The sequence below is a fragment of the Scylla paramamosain genome, chromosome 1 (assembly GCF_035594125.1).
Source record: "Scylla paramamosain isolate STU-SP2022 chromosome 1, ASM3559412v1, whole genome shotgun sequence".
Lineage (NCBI taxonomy): Eukaryota > Metazoa > Arthropoda > Malacostraca > Decapoda > Portunidae > Scylla > Scylla paramamosain.
Window position 1 is genome coordinate 17,641,921 of NC_087151.1, and position 23,632 is coordinate 17,665,552.

At 40.0% G+C, this 23,632-nt stretch overlaps 1 protein-coding gene across 9 annotated transcripts in view; it reads left to right on the forward strand.

Annotated features, from left to right (window-relative positions):
* LOC135101655 (serine/threonine-protein phosphatase 6 regulatory ankyrin repeat subunit B-like) overlaps positions 1 to 23,632 on the forward strand; it is a 224,816-nt gene that overhangs the window by 102,711 nt on the left and 98,473 nt on the right. For all 9 annotated transcript variants that reach the window (XR_010269369.1, XM_064005990.1, XM_064005965.1 and 6 more), the window contains exons 3-4: positions 19,415 to 19,508; positions 19,719 to 21,416. Coding sequence is in view for 8 of the 9 variants with exons in the window: in XM_064005990.1 (XP_063862060.1) it covers positions 19,415 to 19,508; positions 19,719 to 21,416 (1,792 nt within the window). In the remaining variant the exon portion in view is untranslated. The remainder of the gene's footprint in view (positions 1 to 19,414; positions 19,509 to 19,718; positions 21,417 to 23,632) is intronic.

Here is a 23,632-nt window from a genome sequence, read left to right on the forward strand (position 1 = left end):
CTGCATTGTCTCAAAGTCATCACACTTGCACTATTGCATTTTACCAGTGGCTAAATATCTTAAAAGTAATAGCCACCCTCATCTTAGGACTCAGCGGTCAGTTTCTTTCTGTCCTGCTCTGAAGCTGGTCTCTCAGTAAGTCAGCCACTGCTACTATTCCAGCACAGTCTCTTGACAAGTTCTGCATTGCTATTGTCACGATCGCCTATTTACTTACGATAGTACGATACCGGTTATCTTTCCAAGAAAGTGGGTGTTACACTGATCCCGGAAAGTTTTAAAGGTCTGGATTTTTAAAGGCTTCGAGTGCCTACCCGACCTATCCGAAATCGCCAGAATTATCTCTCACTCCACCTTTACCTTGACTCAGCACACCTGGAATCACCTCTAATACCAGATTGATGTTGGGGGAGTAGAAAACATGATTATTCTATGTTACAAGCACTATTCATACTAATAATAATTCACAAACAACATGAGGTAGTACACGTTACTACATGACGTTCTCGTCACTTCCCACAACACCAGAACCCGTTTACACCTCCACCAGTCACAGAAATATTTCCCCTCAACCGCAGGAATTTACCCAGACGCCATTACCGCGTCCCCAGACAATAATTCCCGTATTTCACCTCCTCGAGCCTCACGGGAGATTACCATAATCACCAAAGATTACCCATAACACCATAACATCATACCCAAAATCACCAATACACCACAACATCAGCTTCCAAGGTCAACACCACAACCTCCACTCACAAAATGGCTGCCAGTTTGACCTATGACCCCTTCCAACAGCGTCACCGGCACAACTCAACAACCGGATTTCAGCGGACAAGAGCTCTTGGTACCACAAAAGACTCACTAACCTGATCCTGGATATCAAGGTTATACCGCTACACCACTAATATCTCCACGAACTCACTCCATCACCAATCCACACCAAGATCCTTCCCTGAGAGACGCCACCTTCCTCCCTAACTCACGACCCAAGGCGCTCTGCCTTTCCCCTCCTTGGAATGTGTTGTTGCCCACTCAAGCTCCCCTCGTTTTCAACGTATTTCCACCTCAATTATACTTCCTCCCTTATACATACAAAGATATATAGAACTTAAATTATGAAGAGAATAATATTACATGATATAAAATGGGTAAATAAGCCTTACACTACTTTTAACAAAAAAGAGGATAATGCCCGAATGGCAGGTAACCGGAACACGGGGACATTAAGAAAACGTGATCCCATTCAAGGTAAACTCGGCCAATAACATGACATCCCCTTCCCAAGAGAGGCGTGATTAGGATGCCTCATGACTAGATGGTGCGCGGGACAAGGCATCGGCAATAATATTCTCACTGCCTTTCACATGGTGAATCTCTAAGTCATAGTCCTGTAAGACCAGGCACCACCTCATCAGCCTCTGATTGGAGTTTTTCATTTTATGCAAGAAAATGAGCGGATTGTGGTCGGTGAAGACTTGCACAGGCTGTCCCGTCCCTTTGACGTACACTTCAAAATGACTCAAACTCAGCACTAGGCCCAAAGCCCCTTTCTCAATAGTGCTGTAAGCCCTTTGATATGGTAACAACTTTTTAGAGTAATAGCCTATGGGGTGCTCCATTCCCTCATGTTCTTGCATTAACACACCACCCACACCATTCTGACTGGCATCCACATACAATACAAATGGTTTTTCATAATCAGGCATGCGCAGCACTGGGGCACTGACTAACATTTTCTTAATCTCCACAAAAGCTTCCTCACAAAGCTTATCCCAACAAAATTTTGACTTCTTATTCAGCAACTTGGTCAGGGGCATGGCAACATCAGAGAAATTCTTACAAAATCGCCTGTAATATCCACTGGCCCCTAAGGATCTCAGTATCTCCTTCCTATTGGTGGGTGGAGGGAGATTTACAATGTCTTTCACCTTGGCTTCCACGGTTCTCACTTCACCTTTTCCAACCTTGAAACCTAAGTACTCCACATTAGCTTGCACGAAATTACTTTTTGCTAAGTTGACAGTAAGGTTGGCATCATCTAGCCTCCTAAACACTTCCTCCAGCAGCTGCACATGCTCTTCCCAACTCTCAGTATACAACAATATGTCATCTATGTACACAGAACATCCCTTCAAGCCCTTCAGTACTCTGTTCATTAACCTCTGAAAAGAACTCCCACTGTTCTTCATCCCAAACGGAAGAACTTTGTACTGATATAATCCATCCATGGTGACAAAAGCTGATATGGCTTTTGCCCTCTCAGTGAGTCCTACTTGCCAGTATCCCTTTAACAAGTCAATTTTTGTTATGAAGTTGGCACTTCCCACATTATCTATACAATCATCAATTCTAAGGATAGGATAAGCATCAGGTTTTGTCACCATGTTAACCTTCCTATAGTCCGTACAGAAATGGAAACTCTCTTGACCAGGCTTGGGCACCAGCACACATGGCGAGTTCCATGGGCTCTCACTGGGCTCAATCAAGTCGTGTTCCAGCATATACTCTACTTCTTTTCTCATGATCTCTCTTTTCTGCGGGTTAACTCTGTAGGGATGCTGTTTGATGGATTCAGCCTCCCCAACATCCACATCGTGCACCACCACATTCGTTTTTCTAGGTGCATCAGGGAACAAAGAATTGAATCTTTCAATTATCTCTGTAATCCTTTCCTTCTTTTCTAGCTCCATGTGCCCCAGTTTATCATTTAAATTCCCTAACACAGCTGAGTTCTCTAGCACCATCCCTTCACACCTACTCAGTTTCACTTCGGACCACTTCTCTTCCGCCTCAGTGGTTACATTTACAACACTCACAGTTCTTACTCCTTCTACTACATCATCTCCATTTTCTCTGTCCCTTTCATGAAATAGCTTCAACATGTTTACATGACACAACTGGTTCTTTTTCTTCCTCCCTGGAGTTTTTACAATGTAATTCACATCACTCATTTTCCTCTCAATCTCCCAAGGCCCGCTGAACCTGGCTTTGAAAGGATCACCCTACAATGGGAAAAGAACCAAGACCTTGTCCCCAGGCTGGAAAGATCTGGCCCTCGCCTTCTTGTCATACCAGCCTTTCATCTCACTCTGACTATTTTTCAAGTTTTCCTGAGCAATTTTCCTAGCTCTCATCAATCTGTCCTTGAAATCAGATACATATTTCACCACAGTATGAGGCTCCTCTGCTCCTAACCATTTTTCTTTCACCATCCTTAAAGGACCGTTCACCTCATGCCCATACACTAACTCAAATGGGCTGAAACCAGTTGACTCCTGCACACTGTCCCTTAATGCGAACAAGGCTAGTGGCAATCCCTCATCCCACTGAACACTCATCTCCTCACAATACATCCTGAGAGTGTTTTTAAGAGTTTGGTGAAATCTTTCTACACAACCCTGAGACTGAGGATGATAAGCACTCGACAGTCTCTGTTCAATCTTTAGACCCCTTAGGATTTCCTTGAATGCGCGAGAAGTGAAATTACTTCCCTGGTCTGACTGTAACACCTTAGGAATTTCCACCCAGGAGAAAAATTTCACCAGTTCCCTCACAATGTTTTTAGAGTTTATACTCCTGAGGGGAATGGCCTCAGGAAACCTGGATGACATACACATAATAGTCAGCAAATACTGGTTTCCCCTCCGGGTCCTTGGTAAAGGACCTACACAATCTATCACCACCTTACTGAATGGCTCCTCGACCACAGGTATAGGATGAAGGGGGGCAGGGCGAATCACCTGGTTCGGCTTGCCCACCTTCTGACACAAACCACAAGTTTTACAAAACTCTTTCACATCACCTCTCACTCTGGGCCAGTAAAAATGACACAGGATTTTTCCTAGGGTTTTTCTGACCCCCAGGTGTCCTGCCAGATTACCTTCGTGTGCCATCTCCAAAATTTTCTTCCTATACACCCATGGCACCACAATCTGCCTTTTCACAATCCAGTGATCAGGTGTTGGGGCTGTCAGGGGCCTCCAACTTCTCATTAATACCCCGTTATTCACGTAGTAACCCACGTACTCATTGTCAAGCTCACCCAGCCTTTTAGCCTCATTCCAAGCAGACTTCAAGCTTTCATCACTCCTGAGCTTTTATCAACTCGCTCTTTTCTACCAGAAAATCAAGGTTGGGCTCCACCTGACCTACAACCGGTTCACCACTCGCACACTCCGGGTTAGTTCCTTTTTCATCAGGTTCCTCAAACTGAACGCCCAGGCCTTCGTCCTCCTGCGTTGCTCCCTCGGTGTCCATGCGTTCCTTCCTGGCCATCGCTCGGGTCACCACGCAGATTGGGAACAATTCAGGCATCTCTGCTTCCCCATCTGTTGAGTGAGGGACTGCTGCCGGAGTGGTGGTTTCTGTTATCCCTATCAGAGGGTTGTCTACCATCTGAAGTTTAGGGACAACTCGACCTCCGGTCAGGTCGTTCCCAACCAGCATATCCACTCCATCTACGGGCAGTGTCTCCTTCACTCCCACCGTCACCTCTCCAGTGATGTATCCACAGTCCAGCCAAACTTTGTGCAGGGGAATACTGAACTTGCCTCCTGCACCCTTGCATGAGACCTCTCTGCCAGTGCTGGTCTCCTCATTCCATGGGAGTACACTACTTAAGATCAGACTCTGGTTAGCTCCCATATCCCGAAGGATTCTGATCACCTTCTCTGGACTTCCTTCCACTTTCACTGTGCCCTTATTAGTGAAGTGTTCAAAGCCCTCATCTTTCGGCGGCTCCTCTTGTATCTCTGCATTCATATTCTCCACATACTTTATCAGGTCTCTTTGGGTGGCAACTGCTCCCACTGGCTTTGGCCGTCCCTTCGAACACTGGTACTTCCTATGCCCGCTACTTCCACATCCAAGGCACTTAACTGCACCTTCATCACCACTACCCTTCTGGTAATAGGTAGTGCTCCTGGGCCTATTCCTATAGGGCGTAGACCTCACGTTGTGGTCGGCTGGTGGGGGCATGGTGTAAGTGTGGGGAAAACTATATTTGTCAGGGTGGGGCTGGTTTGATCTGTGGACTGATGTCGAGCTCATCTGGCGGTCATTCTTATATCTCGGATGACCATCATTTTTGTTGGAGAATGGCCTTCTCCCTCCATGGTGTTCATCTCCGTTCAGCCCACGGACCGCACAGTACTTGTCAGCTCTGCGTCCGGCTTCCATCACGTCGTGTGATATGAGCTCATATTTTACACTGAGGGGCATTTGGCTCATAAATTGTTCCATCTGCATAACTCCTTTTACCTCCTCAACTGTAGTAGCTTCCTCGGTCTTCAGCCACCGGTCCAGTTTAAGGATAACCTCTCGAGCCATCCTGAGATAAGTATCACCTGGACGTTTTGTTGTCCTGCGAAACTTTTCCCGGTACACACTTGGACATAGAAAGATCGATCCCAACACCGCTTCCTTTACCACTTCATAATCACGCGCGTCTCGGTCACTCAAATTCACATATACCTCTCGGGCCATTCCCTCAAATTTAGACTGGACTAGTAATGCCCAATCATTTTCATCCTATCCCATCATCTTTGCAGTTTTTTCAAATTGAACGAAGAAGTTTTCTTCCTCCCCTTCCACAAAGTTAGGCATACTGATGGCCTTTCTCTCTAAATCCCCGTTGCCTTGAGCACCATTTCCTGCCCTATTCTCGTTTACTTTGTTTCGACTTTCTGCTCAAATCTTTTCTATCTCAATCTCTTTTTGCATCTGTATCTGCTCCCTCTTTAACTCCACCTCTTTCTGCTTCTGCAATTGCATCTGAAGTTTCATTAACTCAAATTTTTCACTTCTAGAAAGGCCATCTGTTCCATCAAAAGCACCCAGGTTTATCTCACTGACCCTGGCACCTTCCTCTACACTCTCCCCATCATTATCCTCACTTTCACCACCATCATTTTCAAACTAGCTCCTCTCCACAAGAGCATTCTTCAACTCTGCCTGCATTTCCTCCTTTTTCTTGGATTTCAACTCCACTTGAAACCTCTCAGCCACTGAACATAATTCCTCCTTGGTTAGTGTGTACAGATCATGCACACTCCTCGACAGAAGGAACATCTCAACACGTCTAGCGGCCATGATTACAATCGCTACACTCCACAAAATATTCACAAAATATTCCTCCAAATATTCACCACAATACATGCACAGTTTTAAAGAAATATTTCACACAGATAAATTCCTCCCAACAACAATCACCATGTAACACTCTTTACACCCCACAAATGTTCAAAGATCCCGGACGGGCCCCCATATTCTGTCACGATCGCCTATTTACTTACGATCGTACGATACCGGTTATCTTTCCAAGAAAGTGGGCTTTACACTGGTCCCGGAAAGTTTTAAAGGTCTGGATTTTTAAAGGCTTCCAGTGCCTACCCGACCTATCCAAAATCGCCAGAATTATCTCTCACTCCACCTTTACCTTGACTCAGCACACCTGGAATCACCTCTAATACCAGATTGATGTTGGGGGAGTAGAAAACACGATTATTCTATGTTACAAGCACATATATTCATACTAATAATAATTCACAAACAACATGAGGTAGTACACGTTACTACATGACGTTCTCGTCACTTCCCACAACACCAGAACCTGTTTACACCTCCACCAGTCACAGAAATATTTCCCCTCAACCGCAGGAATTTACCCAGACGCCATTACCGCATCCCCAGACAATAATTCCCGTATTTCACCTCCTCGAGCCTCACGGGAGATTACCATAATCACCAAAGATTACCCATAACACCATAACATCATCCCCAAAATCACCAATACACCACAACACCAGCTTCCAAGGTCAACACCACAACCTCCACTCACAAAATGGCTGCCAGTTTGACCTATGACCCCTTCCAACAGCGTCACCGGCACAACTCAACAACCGGATTTCAGCGGACAAGAGCTCTTGGTACCACAAAAGACTCACTAACCTGATCCTGGATATCAAGGTTATACCGCTACACCACTAATACCTCCACGAACTCACTCCATCACCAATCCACACCAAGATCCTTCCCTGAGAGACGCCACCTTCCTCCTTAACTCACGACCCAAGGCGCTCTGCCTTTCCTCTCCTTGGAATGTGTTGTTGCCCACTCAAGCTCCCCTCGTTTTCAACGTATTTCCACCTCAATTATACTTCCTCCCTTATACATACAAAGATATATAGAACTTAAATTATGAAGAGAATAATATTACATGATATAAAATGGGTAAATAAGCCTTACACTACTTTTAACAAAAAAGAGGATAATGCCCAAATGGCAGGTAACCGGAACACGGGGACACTAAGAAAACGTGATCCCATTCAAGGTAAACTCGGCCAATAACATGACACTATATTCTTTATGTCTAATAGCTGTTTGCCAAGAGATAAAAAGTTCTCGCAAGGACTTTTAGCTTAACAGAACTTTTAAGGCATTAACAAGTTTCTGTTAGCATTAAACAGGAGAATGTTACACTTCGCAGCCCTTAACTACTGTTTGCTAAGATTAACAAGTTTTATTCATATGGCCCCTGACCTTGACATTCCAACCCCTCCCTTCCTCATCTCCCTCTTCCTTTCCACGCCTATTTACCTAGTTGTGCTTTATGGGAAAAGAGCTATGCTTGTGCTGTCCCATCTCCATATCTTTTAATATCAACTTAGCCTTGAATCCATGTATACTTTTTGTATTTACTATCTCCTCATCCAGACTGTTCTATTATCAAAACTTCTAAATGGGAAACCATACTTTTTGACATCTCTTCTACAGGCACTTTTGTTCAGCCTCTTTCTATGTCCTCTAGTATCACTTGTATCTCAAACCATCAAGTCATTCCGGTCCACCTTCTCCACTCCCTCGTTTGCTTTATATATTGCAATCATGTCTTCCTTTTCTCTCCTTTTTTCCAACATTGGTAGATGTAACCTTGCCAATCTCTCTTCATATATCAAGTCTCTGATATTTGGTACCATCTTCATTGCTACTCTCTGAATTCTCTCCAATTTCCTTATATGCTTTTTCGTGTAGGGCAACCACATTACCGCTGCATATTCCAGTCTTTGTCTAATCAGTGATATAATCAATCTTTCTTTCATCTATATATGCAAAAGCCAACCTTATTCTTCTCAACAAGTTATAGGTTTCTCCTGTAATTTTCCTGATGTGTTTCTCTGGGGTTAAATTCACACTGTAACACCTAGATCCTTTTCCTCTTCTGCTCCACTCAACCTTTCACCATTGAATGCATGATTTCCTTTTACTTTCCTTGCATTCTTTCCAAATTCTATTACTTTACATTTCTTCAGATTAAATTCCATTTTCCATCTATGAAGATCTTGTTCATATCTTCTTGTAATAATCCACAATCCTCCACATTCTCAACTTTTTCCACAACTTGGCATCATCCATAAAAAGGCTCATGTAGCCATTCATACTCTTAGTCATATCATTTATATAAACTGCAAACATGACTGGTGCAAGTACTGAACCTTGGGGTACTCCACTTGTGACTTTCCTCCATGATGATTGCTGATCTTTTACCTCCGTTCTCATCTCTCTGTTAGTCAAGAAATTTCCCATCCATCTCAGCAGGTCATCCCTTAGCCTACCGTCATCCTTCAGCTTCTACAGTAATTTCCTGTGCGGCACTTTATCAAAGGCTTTCTTCAGGTCTAAATGAACACAATCTACCCAACCATCTCTCTCCCTCTTGCATTATATTCACCACTCTAGAATAAAAAGTTTATAACACATGATCTCCCTCTCCTAATCCAAATTGTTGCTTTGTCATCACTTCATTTTCTTCTAGGTACTACATCTGTTTTTCATTCACTAATCATTTACACATCTTACACACCACACTTGCTACAGACACAGGTCAGTAGTTCAAAGGCTCCTCTTTGTTACCACTTTATAGATTAACACTATATTGGCTCTCTTCCATTCAATCAGGACTCTACTTTCATTTAGGGAACTGCCAATAAAACTGTGGACCACCCATATCAACTGCTTATTGCATTCTTTCAATATCCATCCTGACACTCCATCAGGTCTTAGGGCCTTTCTGACATCCAATCTCTCCAACTGTTTCTGGACATCTCCTTCAGTCACTTGGATTTCCCTAAGACCCATTCCCTCACTCATCTCACTCTGCCCCACAAAAATTCTTTCTTTTGTGAACATTGCTTGAAAACTCTTGTTCATCAGCTCTACCATTTCGGCCAGATCCTCAAACATTTGACCCTTCATCTTCAACCTGTTTATTCCGTCTCTATTTTTCATTTTGCTATTCACATATCTGAAGAATAGTTTTGGTTCCTTCTTACATTTGCCCATAGCATCTTTTTCAGAAATTTTCCTTTTTTCCCTAATACCCCTTACATACTAATTTCTTGTAGTTCTTTAGTTTTGCCACAGCTCCTGTGTACTTTTCCTCCTCTATTTATTTCATGCCTTTTCCCTCTCTTCCCTCACTATTTCACATCTATTATACCAGTCATTGTTATATATTCTCTTTGTATTTACTTTTGATACATATCTTTTCACTCCGTCCTCATATATATTGATGAAAGCTTCCCACTTCTTTTGCACATTACTTGCTTGGATAAATGCACTGCAGTCCACCTCACCAAGGTATTTCCTCATTTCTTAAAAATTTGTCTCACTATAGTTAAATCTTTAATTTCTGGAATCTTCATCTACTTTCCTCTCTTTTTCTTTAATGTGAAACCCTACCATTACGTGGTTGCCTTTTCATATTGGACAATCATAGTTCATGTCTTCTGTAATATCTATTTCTTTTGACAATACCAAATCAAGTCTTGATGGCTCCTCTCCTCCTCTGTATCTAGTATTTTCCTTGACGCATAATATTATTCATTGTTTTCTTTAATTTTCTTTACAAGCCATTTTTCTGTCTCACTTAGCAACTGTTCATGCTCTTGCCTATTCTAGACCTTTGTTTTTTAGTGGGACATACACCACTGTAATATATCATCTTCCTCTTCTTTTTATTAGTTTAAAATGTAAGCCTTCCACCAAGCCTTCTGCCTTTTCCGCACTCTCCACCCTGATATTCTTTTTTTACAAGCATCATCACTCCTCCTCCACCTTTTCCACATCTGTTTCTTAACCACATGTTGTAATTTCCCATTCCTAAACTAGATGTCTCTGAATCTCTTAGTTTGGTTTCTAACATTGCCATGATGTCTGGTTCATTTGTTTTTATAAATTCATTTACTTCATCAGTCACAGAGACTAAACCATCAACATTAATGCATGCCACTATCCATATCCCTTCCTTTCTTACAGCTGTGCTTCCACACCCTTCACTCTTCAAGTGTACCACTTTCTCATCCTTAGGTCCATTACTCTCCAGAACAAAGTTCCCTTTCATCTTGTGTTCTCTGTTCATTCCTTACTTTTACTTCTCTTCTCAATATAGTGAGTTTCTTCCTTTCTTCCTCATTCATTTCTCTTCTAATCCAGATTTGTTTATACTCATTACTCTTGGCTAGTTTCCATGCATTTGCCAATACTTTTTCATCTGCTATTTAGGGTTTTAGTTTAATTTTCATTGGTCTACTTTCTCCTTTTCCATATTTTCCATTATTGTTCATTTCCTTTAGTTCATCCTCCATCTTTCTATCATCTTTGTTCATCACACTGTTGTAACTGAGCTGTTTTTCTCTGATCTACTTCTCTTTTATACTAATTTGTTATCTCACTTTCTTCAAGGCCAAAGATCACTACACTTTTCCTTTTATCTGCAGTGTTTCTTACCAGATGTTCCTTTTCTTTTATTACTTTTATGATCTCCTTTGTCAAGCCTTTTTTACTCTTCTGGTCCTTCACTATCTCTTTATAACTCACTTTTTTTTTTTTCCAACTCCTCATACGTATTGACAGATCTTCCTGCCATTTCCTTAACTAGGTCTTGACTTTGTTTAATTTGCTTTTCCCTGTTTGTGTCTTAGACTTTTATATTTCTCATCTTTTCCTCCAGTATACTTAGTTACATTTCTCTAGATTTCATCACTTTTTCCATATTCCATTTTAACTACCTACATCTTGATTTGGTTTTTCTTATCATCTGTTTGTTTCTGCACCTCTTTCTCTATCATTCAATTCCTTCCTTAGTGTATTATTATCCTGATTTAAACTTGTATTTTAAACTCCTAGGTCTCTTACCTTCTCCCAGATCTCATTTTTCACCTCCAGCATGATCAATTCCCTTTCATTCCATTTTTTCTGTAACTGGCTGTGTTCACCTTCAAATCCACTAAAGTCTAAAACACCCATTCCCTTTGGTGTCCCATTGTCCACTATGATCAGCTGACAACTGTAGACAAAGCTTTCAGCTGACACTCCTTACTGATGCCAAAAAGTATAGTTTACTGCCTTTTTCTTCAGTCTTCTTTTCCCACTTTTTACAGAACCTGTGTGTGTGTGTGTGTGTGTGTGTGTGTGTGTGTGTGTGTGTGTGTGTGTGTGTGTGTAAGAAATGAATGCCACCACATAAAAATATCTATCTATCTGTATATATATATATATATATATATATATATATATATATATATATATATATATATATATATATATATATATATATATATATATATATATATATATCATGGAATGATAATAAGAATGGATGGTGGAGGTGGATGGCGGTGTACTCGATTACAATTGCAATTCCAGTAAAGTATCAGAACTGCAAGTGTGTGTGTATTTACCTAGTTGCAACATACAGGAAAAGAGCTATGCTCATGCTGTCCCATCTCCATGTCTATTTTTATCTAACTGTCTTAAATTCATTTATCATATTTGCATCAATGACTTCTCTCTCCAAAGCATTCCAGACCTCCATGGTTGTATGTGGGAAGTTATTTTCTTAACATTTCTTTTACATTTTTTTTTTTTTTCTCTCTGTCATGCCCTCTTGAGACTTGTATCTCACATCACCAAGTCCTTCCTATCAAGATTTTACATTCCTGTCATCACTTTGTAGTGTAATCAAGTCACTTCTATCTCTCTCTCTCTCTCTCTCTTCTGTTCCAATGTTATAAGACCCAATTTTGACAGTCCTTCATACAGTAGATCCTTCAAACTTGGAGGTAACTTTGTTCCTGTTTTTTGTATCCCTTCCAATTTTCTTTTAGACTTCTTGGCACTATGTGACCATACCACAGTGACATACATTGGTCACAATCAATTCTTTTATTATTTCTTCATCCAGATGTTTATATGCTGTCCTTATGTTTCTCAGTAGGTTATATGTTTCTGTTGTAATCTTGTTTGTGTGTTTCTCTGGTGATAGCTTATCAGTAATTATTACACTAAGGTCTTTTCTTCTGTTCTTTTCCTGATTCTCTCCTCCAGTGAATAAACTTCTGTCTGTCTCTTGCCACTCTTGCCAAATTTTATTACACTGCATTCATTGAATTTCATCTGCCACTTTTGGGTCCACTCCCAGATCTTCTTTAGGTCCCATTGGAGTACTATAAAATCTTTTCTATTTTTCTCATTAATTTTGTATCATCTGCAAATAAGCTAATGTAGCTGGTTATTTCTTCTGGAATATTATTAATGTACACAGCAAACATTACCAGTGCCACCACAGAACCCTGTAGAACCCCACTTAAAAATTCTTCCATGCTGACCTTTGATCCTTAATTACTGTTTTCATCTATCTACCTTTCCAAGAAGTTCTCCATCCACTTTAGCAGTCCTTCTTGCAATCCTCCAAAAATCTTCAGCTTCCATAACAGCCTCCTATGTGGTACTTTGTCAAATCCTTTGAGGTCCAAATAAATACAGTCTGCCCAACCATCTCTCTCTCTTGCATGATGTCTATAACTCATGAATAGAAACTCAACAGACTTGTAGTACATGATCTTCCTCTTCAAAAACCAAATTGTCTGTTTGTCAACACATTGTTTTCTTCCAAATTCTTGATCCATTTGTCTTTTATAACTCTTTTGCATATCTTAACCACTACACTTGTTAATGACACTGGGCTGTAGTTTGAGGGGTTATCCTTATTTCCTCCCTTGAAAATCTACACTATATTTTCTCTTTCACAGTCCATTTGGACCCTTCCCTCTTTTAATGAATGTATTATGACTCTGTGGACCTTTTCAGCCAACTGCTAACTACACTCCTTTAAAATCCAATTAGATACTCCATCTGGGCCTGTTGCCTTCCTTACATCTTGATCCTCCATTATCTTCTTCACCTCTTGTACCATAACATTTGATCCGTTCAACCCTGCATCAACCATCTCTACATCCTCTTGCTTCTGAAAACCACTCTCTCTTTTAAAAATCTTTTGGAAACAGTTATTCATCACTTCAGCCATCCTTCTTGCCTCTTCATATACCACTCCAGCAACTTGTAGTTTATTTATTCCAACTATTTATTCCAACTTCCAATTCAGATATCTGTAAAATAATTTTGTTTGATCTTTGCATTTGTCTATGATGTTCTTTTCATAATTTATTTTCTCCTCTCTGGATAATAGTACATATTTATTCCTCACTTCTATGTATTTGTTCCACTGGTCACTTCTTTTATTTCTCATCCATCTATCCCATGGTCTTTCTCTTTCCATTCTTACCTCCTCACATCTATTAAACCAGCCATTTCCTCTAAATCTTTTTGCAGATGTCTTTGGCACATATCTCTCTATTCCTTCATTATATATCTCAAGCAAACTGTTGCACTTTTCTTCCTCTCCTTTGGCTTCATCAAATTTACTCCAGTCAATCTCCTCAAAGTATTTCTTTAATTCACTGAAATTTGTTTTACCATAGTTCCACCTGTCTTTTTTATAGTCCTCTTTCCTTCTTCCATTTCCTCTTCTATACCAAACTCAAGTTTGTGTGACATGTGGTCACTCTTCCCTATTGGGGTCCTGAAGTTGAGGTCTTCAATAATTTCTGGTTCTTTTGTGAACAATAAATCCAATCTTGAGGGTTCTTCATTTATTCTGAATGTGGTATTTTCTTTCACCCACTGTGTTAAAACATTATCCATTACTATTTTCAGCAACCTGATTCCCCATGATAATTTGTTTCCTTGTGTTTACCAGTCCTCCCAACACACCTCCTCACAGTTGAAATTCCTCATGAGAATTAAATTTTCACTCTTTGCAATCAAGCTTTCCACATGTTCACTTGTATCCGTTAACATTTTTCTGTAATCCTCATTACTACATGATTTTGTTTTTTGGTGGAATGTATACCACTGCATAGGGAAGGGGGAGGGGGGGATTAAAGGCTGTGGCACTCCTGACCCACTCACTGCTGCTTTTATCAGATTTTCGCCTTTAACGTAAGGGGTTTCACTTCAATTAGTCTGGTATAATGGGTTTACTGTATATAAAAATTAAGGAAATATTTATAGAAACTATAAATTAATAATAAATGGCAGCTTTTGCTTTGTCTTTTTATTGTCTGTATTTCTACCTTCCTATGATTTGAATTCCTTCAAGAGGGATGTTTCAAGACACTTATTCATCAATTTTTTTACCACTGCTTTGACCCTTTTATGGGACTAGCATTTCAGTGGGCATATTTTTTTATTGGATTTTTGTTGCCCTTGGCCAGTGTCCTTCCTACATAAAAAAAAAATAAAAAATTGAATTCAATCAACTTTGATCAAGAACCAAATTATGGTACAGCAATCTAAGCAATTATGAGTTCAAAATTTTGTTTGAAAACCAATTTGTCCAAAAGGGGAGGTGTTCAGTAACCAAGGTTCCACTGTGTTAATATTTGTGAGGAAAGATATCTGAATAGGAGGAGTGAAAGAAGTTTTACTGTGGCGAGAAACTATATGGATAATGGACAAGTTATAAATGGTATATTTTTTTCTTGGTGTCTCAACTTAAACTTTGCATTCAAACAGAAAGAGAGAGAGAGAGAGAGAGAGAGAGAGAGAGAGTGGGGGGGGGAGGTGGGATGGCTGCAGCAATTGGGGGAATACAGTTTGAGTGAAGATTAGCAGTAGATCACCACCCCACATACACCTTCCTGATCACCAAAAATTAATCCAAACTAAAACCATGCTGCCAGCTTTCCACCTGCCAATCTCAGGAAAGGATATGCCCTGCCCCCACCCTCCTGTTGGGAAAAAGCTAGCACTTCGCTATGGCAGGAAATAAATAGAGCAGGCAGATACAGTTAGGTATGTGTGGTAGATTTTAATTTTAGGAATATTGACTGGGACCTGATGGTGGATAACACTGAAGCAGAATAATTTCTTAATATAATTCAGGATATTTTTTTTTAAACAGGTAATCTTAGAACCCGCAATAGGGAATAATATTCTTGATTTAATTCTGACCAGGGAGGAAGCAGGTACACAGGTAGAGGTTAGAGAACAGCTAGGTAACAGTGACCATTATAAAATTAGGTACAAATTAAAATGGGAGGAAGCTTCTAGAAACAGAAATGCTAGTTAGATACCTGACTTTAGGAGAACAGATTTTGAGGCAATGGATGGAGGGGAAGGTGAGATCCAGGACAGAGATGAGGGAGATAAGGCAATGTCAGGGAGGTGAAGTGAGGTGTGAGGGTGGAGGGCAGGTGAGAAGTGGCCTGATGAGTAGGGTGGGTGAGAGAAGGTGAGATATACTGAGGTGTGAGTTTGGGGTTGGCTGTTCAGGTTGTGCTGAGATGGGTGAGGTAAAGTTGAAGAGGGTGGAAGATGGAGTGGAGATGATGGAGGGGCTGAGATGGGGAGATTAGGGGAAGTAAATGTTGATGAGTTGTATAAATATTTTGTTGACAGATTATGTACATACAGGCTAGGAGTACGTTCCAAAGAGGGTTACGTAAGCTTATACATAACCCCCCTCCTTTTTTTGGGGAAGTTGATCAGCTGAAGCTAACAAAAGTGGCCGCCCACAGCCATCTTAGTAGAAGAGCTTGCTGACGACCCTGTACTTAACATTATGGACATTATTCATAGAAGAAATGAAGTCTTAAAGAGACAAGTGGAGGAGAGAGAGAAGAGAGGTCATAAAGTCCTGTGAGAGTCAGGGATATGTTCGTTTATCAACAGTATTCCCTGTGCGGGGGGGAAATGTACTACCTCTCTGGCCCTTGAGCTGCCGTTAGCTCACAGTGATGTCATCACGCCCAAAAATACATTCTGTAACATTACGTAACGTTATGTAAATCTATTTGGAACACACCCCAATTAGCAAACATTCTTTATAGAACAATAAAATCTCAGGAGAATGACCCTAAGTGGATGACTTGTAGGTTAAAAGACTACATATGGTGGAAGAGAAGTATATGTAAGAGATTAAAGGCAGGGGAAAAGGATTTAAGGCCTCAGTATATTGAATTTGCTAGAACAATCAGGAAGTTAACGAAGAATGCTGAAAACAGTTACAAATTAAAGGTAGCTAGCCAGGCAAAGACTTACCCCAAGGGATTCTATCAAGTATATAGGAAGAAGAATAGAGAAATAATAGGTCCACTAAAGACAGCTGATGGGGAATTAGTTCTGGGGAAGAGATAAGTAAAATTCTGAATAAGTATTTTTTACAGTTTTCACTCAGGAAAACATTCGGGAAATGTCAGATAGTGAACAAATTTTTAGAGTAGAAGAGAATGAGAAGCTGTTAGATATTTCCATAACTAAGGAGATATTGGAACAGGAGAAAGATGGGCTGAAAAAATTCAAGCCACCAGGACCTTTCAAAATATATCTCAGAGTACTTAAGAAATACAAAGAGGTTATTAGTGAACTGATAATTACCATCTTTAGGAAATCACTAGAGTCAGGAGAGGTACCAATAATGTGGAGGCAGGCGAATGTTGTACCATCTTTGAAAAAGGAAATAAAACGTTAACATCTAATCATAGACTTTTCAGCTTAACTTCAATTGTAAGTAAAATAATTGAGTCAGTAATTGTGAGGAGTCATTTCACATTAAAAAGAACTTGAAAGAAGGGAAAATGCTGCATTTTCTGATGATATTTCGCATTGTTTTGACTGATAGGTAATGTTATCTGACTGTTTCATGGTTGTGACTTTAATCCTGGAGCAGTGTTGTTTTTTAATTTATTGGTACTTTCTTACATCATCTCAACATAATTATGTGCAGGTGAGGAAATATATATTTTGCAATATTATAGTTGACATGAAGCCAAAACAAGGAGAAAATTAAAGTTGGCTCAGAACTCACACATGCGAACTCTAAACACAACCACAGTCCACCACCACACCTCGCAAGTCTTTCCTCTGCTCTGTCTGCTGCTACCCTACTGCTACTCTTCTCGAGAAAATGGACCAAGAACCTTAATGGACAAGTCTATTAATACTTCTTGCTGTATTTTATGGAATAACTACCTAGATGACAGTTTTTCCTAAGAGCAATGGTGCCTGTATTCTGGCAGTGGGGCTGTGATTCGTTTTCAGCACAAAAACGCTTACAACTCAATTACTACTGAAAACATCTACACACACACACTGCAGCAGGGAGATCATGTGTTACAAACTAGCTGAGTTTTTATTCTAGAGTGGTGGATATAATGCAAGAAAGAGATGGATGGGGAGACTGTGTTTATTTAGACCTGAAGAAGGCCTTTGATAAAGTGCCACACAGGAAATTGTTGTGGAAGTTGAAGCATAATGGTGGGCTAAGGGGGGGGGGGCCTACTGAGATGGATGGAAAATTTCTTGACAAAGAGAGAAATGAGAACAGTGGTGAAAGATCAAAAATCATCATGGAGGAAAGTCATAAGTGGAATACCCCAAGGCTCAGTACTTGCACCAATCATGTTTGCAGTTTATATAAATGATATGATGGAGAGTGTGAACAGCTACATGAGCCTTTTTTTGCGGATGATGCAAAGTTGCTGAAGAAAGTTGAGAGTGCAGAGGACTGTGGAACATTACAAGAAGACCTGAACAAGATATCAGAGTGGAGTTATAGATGGGAAATGGAATTTAATTTAAAGAAGTGTAAAGTAATAGAATTTGGAAAGAGTACAAGAAGAGTAAAAGGAAATTATGTGTTGAATGGTGTAAGGTTGAGTGGAGCAGAAGAGGAAAAGGATCTCAGTGTTACAGTGACTGGGAACCTGACCTCGGAGAGACACATTAGCAAAATTACAGGAGAAACCTATAACTTGTTGAGAAGAATAAGGCAGGCCTTTGCATATATAGATGAAGAGATGGTCAGGAAGATGATCGTGTCGCTGATAAGACCTAGATTAGAATATGCAGCAGTAGTGTGGTCACTATACAAGAAAAAGGATATAAGGAAGTTGGAGAGAGTTCAGAGAGCAGCTACAAAGATGGTACCAAGTATCAGGGACTTGTCATATGAAGAGAGACTGGAAAGGATACATCTACCAACGTTGGAAAAGAGGAGAGAAAAGGGAGACTTGATTGCAATATATAAAGCATATGAGGGAGTAGAGGAGGTGGACCAGAGCAACTTAATGGTCTGGGATACACAGGACACTAGAGGACATGGAAAGAGGCTGAAGAGGAGTGCTTGTAGAAGAGACATCAAAAAGTATAGTTCCCCATATAGAAGTATTAATGTATGGAACAGTCTGGATGAGTAGATAGTAAATGCAGAAAGTATACATGGATTCAAGGCTAAGTTGAATATTAAAAGATATGGAGATGGGACAGCATGAGCATAGCTCTTTTCCCATAAAGCACAACTAGGTAAACAACTAGGTAAATACACACACACACACACACACACACACACACATACACACACACACACACACAGTGCAAGGCTTTTTTTTTTTATGGACTGGTGGTGTGGTGTGGATTTGCCCCCACCTTTGACATTGTTCCTGGATTTGTTTGTTCCATTATTATCTTAACATATTTCACAGACAGAGCAATACTAATTTGTCAGTTTATCCCCATACAGGCATTGATGATATGTAAAATCTATAATAAGACTGCAGTATGACAGTTTTACACTTGTACATAGAGTATTTTTTTGTACACTGTTATCATTCATTACTTTTGTTTTCTTGCTCCATTCCTATCCTAATATATTCCACTGACAAGAGAATGGTATTTGCTCTGATAACTCTGTACAGATGTTGATAATATGATTGTTGTGCCATCTGCAGGTGCACACTGAACCTATCTCAGGGGCTATGGTATGTTTAAAAGATATAGAATGTAGCCTGCTATGGTGAATTAAACAAAGCTAGAGTATCAATGGTCAACCTGTACTATTATTATTGTTATTATTATTATTATTATTATTGTTATTATTATTATTATTATTATTATTATTATTATTATTATATTGTTATTATTATTATTATTATTATTATTATTATTATTATTATTATTATTATTATTATTATTATTATTATTGTTGTCGTTTTCAAACTCAAATGTGCTACAGGTGTGGTTGATGTTGATGATAAGAATAGCAACATAAGGAGGAGGCCACCCATGATGCTGAAGAGAGCTATATCAGTGCGGGAACGCTGGGAGGAGTGAGTGGATATGACTTTGTTCCAACAGGCTTCATCAAATTAATATTGAATTCTATATCCTTGATTGAATAGTATATTTTAGGTCTTAGAATTCAGAAAGAGAGAGAGAGAGAGAGAGAGAGAGAGAGAGAGAGAGAGAGAGAGAGAGAGAGAGAGAGAGAGAGAGAGAGAGAGAGAGAGAAAGTTGCTGAGTATTTTTTCTTTTGCCAGGATTGGAGTGACTGCAAACACCCACAAGTATAAGAGTGAGTTGCTGCAGAAGGTTGCAGAAAATGAATATGAAACATGTGAACAGCTGCTGCAGAGTGGACATGACAAAGTCACTACAAAGGATGAGGAAACGCATGAAACTGGCCTCCACATAGCTGCCAAAAATGGTTTTGTAACCCTAATGCAATTGTTTCTAAGTTGTGGTGCAGATTGCAATGCCCAGGACAGTTCTGGTAAGTCTCCATTGCACCTGGCAGCCACTAAGGACTACTTTTCTTGCTGCCAGGTACTGTTGGTTCGTCCAGAGCTAGAAGTGAACATAATGAATAGGACAGGAGACACACCACTCCACCATGCAGCACGTGAGGGCCGTGCACACGTGTGCCTCACCATTCTAGACCATCCAAAGGTTATGATAGATGTTCAAAACAAGAGGGGCATGACACCTCTCCACCTTGCAGCTCAGGAGGATCACAGGGCAGTGATAAGTCTACTGTTAAACAAAGGAGCCAATTGGAAGCAGCAAGATAAATATTCTTATATGCCAATCCATTATGCTGCCTTAAAAGGCTTTCCTGAGTCTTGTGAAGCAATTTTATCTTTTTGTAACAAAAATGAAAGAGAATCTCAGCTAAAGGCAGGCTTGAGAGACCAGAAAACTCCTCTGATGTTAGCTGCTAAAGGTGGACACCATAAATGTTGTGTTAAATTGGTTAACTCCAATATCAATGCTCAGGACAGAGAGGGCAACACTGCTCTCTTTTATGCTGCTGCTGGAGGATTTGAGAACACTGTAGCTGAACTTTTAAAATGTGGAGCAGATCCTAATATTGCTAATAAAAAAGGTAATTCTCCTATACTTGAAGCTGCAGGGAAAAGAAGAGTGAATTGTTTGCAAAGACTCATCGAAAAAAATGCCAGTGTGGCCATAATCAACAAGCAAGGGAAGACAGTTCTCCATCAGGCAGCACAGAAAAATGCTCAGGAATGTCTCCTTCTCCTCCTTGATATTCCAGAAGCAAGGAAGCACTTAGACAGTAAAGATACAGAGGACTGCACTCCACTACATACTGCCATCAAACAAGAAGCTGTGGAATGTGCCAACTACCTACTGGAACAGGGAGCTTCTCCAACAAAAGTGTGTAAGGGAGGAATGACTCCTCTCCATTTGGCAGCTGACAAGGGATACACAAGTGTTTGTGAAAAGCTTCTGGCAAATTCTTTAGTTCATGTAAGCCAAGAAAACTGTAAAAAAGCAACACCCCTCCACCTGGCAGCTATGCATGGTTCAGTAGATGTATGTCAAATGCTTCTACGCAAAGGAGCAAGAGTTACAGCAGTAGATGAAAATGGCCGTTCAGCTCTACATATTGCCTCAATCAAGGGACATGACAGTGTAATTCGGTTCTTAGCAAAGAAGGGTGTGCCACAGAGAGCAAAAGATGACACAGGCAACACAGGTCTTCATTTAGCTGCCTCTGGAGGCTGGCTGGAGAGTTGTCAAGTCCTGGTAAACAGTGCCAAGGCCTTGGTGTCGGATGCAGACCACAATGGCAATTTACCTCTAGACACAGCTTTTGAGAAAAAACATGATGAAGTGTTCAAGTTCCTTCTCATGCAACTACCTCTCAAGAAGGATGATGAGCGGGCATTTCGTCTTCATCAGTACATGCACAGTGCATTGAAAGAAAAAAGATTGTAGGTATATCAGTCATACTGCTGCCTTTTAAATGCTTTTAACACATCACTGTGTATATTATTTATTTCATCTTAACTCTTAATCAACCAAACCTTAAGTCTTTCAAAATAGCTTGCTTTTCTGCTTTTGCTGGATATTGATAATAAAAGTAAAACTGCTGCCACTTGTACATTTCCAAGATAACAAATTTTCTAATTTTATGAGTTGTTGTATAGCTGCAATTATACAGCATGTTTGCTAGAAAAGATAAGATTTATCAGCCAGAAGTTAAAAATAATCCTGTAACTGCATCACATAATTTCACAAACCAAAAATAAGAAGGCAGCTAATAGTTTCACTGGTACTGCTCTAAATGCATTGTCAGGGAATTTCGTGAAATGTTTTCCTGCTGCCTGAGACATATTAAGGGTATTTGATATAGTCTGACACAAAGCTTTGATCTCTAAACTATCCATCTACTGCTTCTATCCTTCTCTTTGTATCTTTGTTTCATGTTTCCTTTTTTATCCTGTCACCCACTCTCATTCTGTTATTTCTCAGTGATCTAAGCCAAACTCCTTGTCCTTTTCACTCCTACGCTGATGATACCACTCCGGACTTTTTCTTATCTTTTCTTACATATCCAACTTTTCAGGAATTAAACCACTCATGCATGGAAGCCACAGAACATCTGACTTACAATCTTTCATAAATTTCTGATTGTGGCAGAGCAAACTTAAGTGTTATTCAGTTCCTCAATAATATAATTTCTCCATCTATTAAGTCAGCACAATCTTCCATATAATTATCACCTCTTCTTCATTGACACTCAACTGTCTTCCTTTTGTACACTAAACATCTTTGGTCTGTCTTATCTTATATAATAAAAAACACTGTCTGTCTGTCTACCTGTCTATATGTCTGGGTGTATCTGCTTATCATGGAAAACCAATGAACTGATTGTGATGAAATTTGGTAAGGGGTTTCTCCTGATCCAGAGAGTGACAGAGGCTGTCTTAACTATTTCCAACCCAAAACTGTTAGGTTATTCAGGCAAACCTGTCACTGTAATCTTATTCTTGATGGTGGTACCAGGTATACCATAGTCCATTTTTGATGGTGGTGTCATGCGATCATTGTTAGCTTGGATTTTTGACGGTGGGGAGAAGTATAAATGGAACATTCATTGTCAGCTTGGAGTTAAATCCCATCAACCTGTTGATTCCTTCAGTATGTGGTCGAATTTTCTGTGATACAGAGGTCTCCAACGAATTCATATTTCCGGTAGTTTCGTCAATTCACCAATGTTATGAGTTGTGAACAGAAGTTAACATAATATACATTTAACTTCAAGAGAGAGTAATAGCTTTGCTGAACAAAAGACTGATTTAGGGTGATAAACATTGCTTTGGAGAGCCAAATTTTACCTGTCAATGCCAGGTAATTCTGCTACTTTACTAATAATCTAAACTGGAAACCACATCTCATGTCTCTTGCTAAAAACAGGTACTATGAAGTTAGATGTTCTGAATGATCTGTGTCAGTTTTTCTCATCCCCCAAGCTGCTAATGTTTTACAGGGGGCTTGTCTGGCCATGTATGGAGTATGCTCTGCATATATGAGGGTTCCACTCATACTGCTTTTTTGAATGAGGTGGAATCAAAAGTATTTTGTCTCATCAACTCCTCTTTCCTAGCTGACTGTCTTCAACCTCTCTCTCTTCCAGTTCCATCACTAATCTGGCACTTTTTATTATTATTATTATTATTATTATTATTATTATTATTATTATTTTTATTATGTGGGAAGAGCGCTAGCCAAGGGTAACAGAACTTCAGTTAAAAAAGAAGGCTCTCTGAGGTGCTGGTCCCTGAACAGAGTCGAAAGCAGTAGTCAAAAATAAGTGTTTTGAAACCTCCCTTTTGAAAGAGTTCAGGTCATAGGAAGGTGAAAATACAGAAGCAGGCAGGGAGTTCCAGGGTTTACCAGAGAAAGGGATGAATGACTGAGAATTCTGGTTAACTCTTGCATTAGAGAGGTGGACAGCATAAGGATGAGACAAAGAAGAACATTTTGTGCAGTGAGGCCATGGGAAGAGGGGAGGCATGCAGTTAGCAAGATCAGAAGAGCAGTTGGCATGAAAATAGCAGTAGAAGATAGCAAGAGATGCAACATTGCGGCGATGAGAAAGAGGCTGAAGATAGTCAGTTATAGGAGAGGAATTGATAAGATGAAA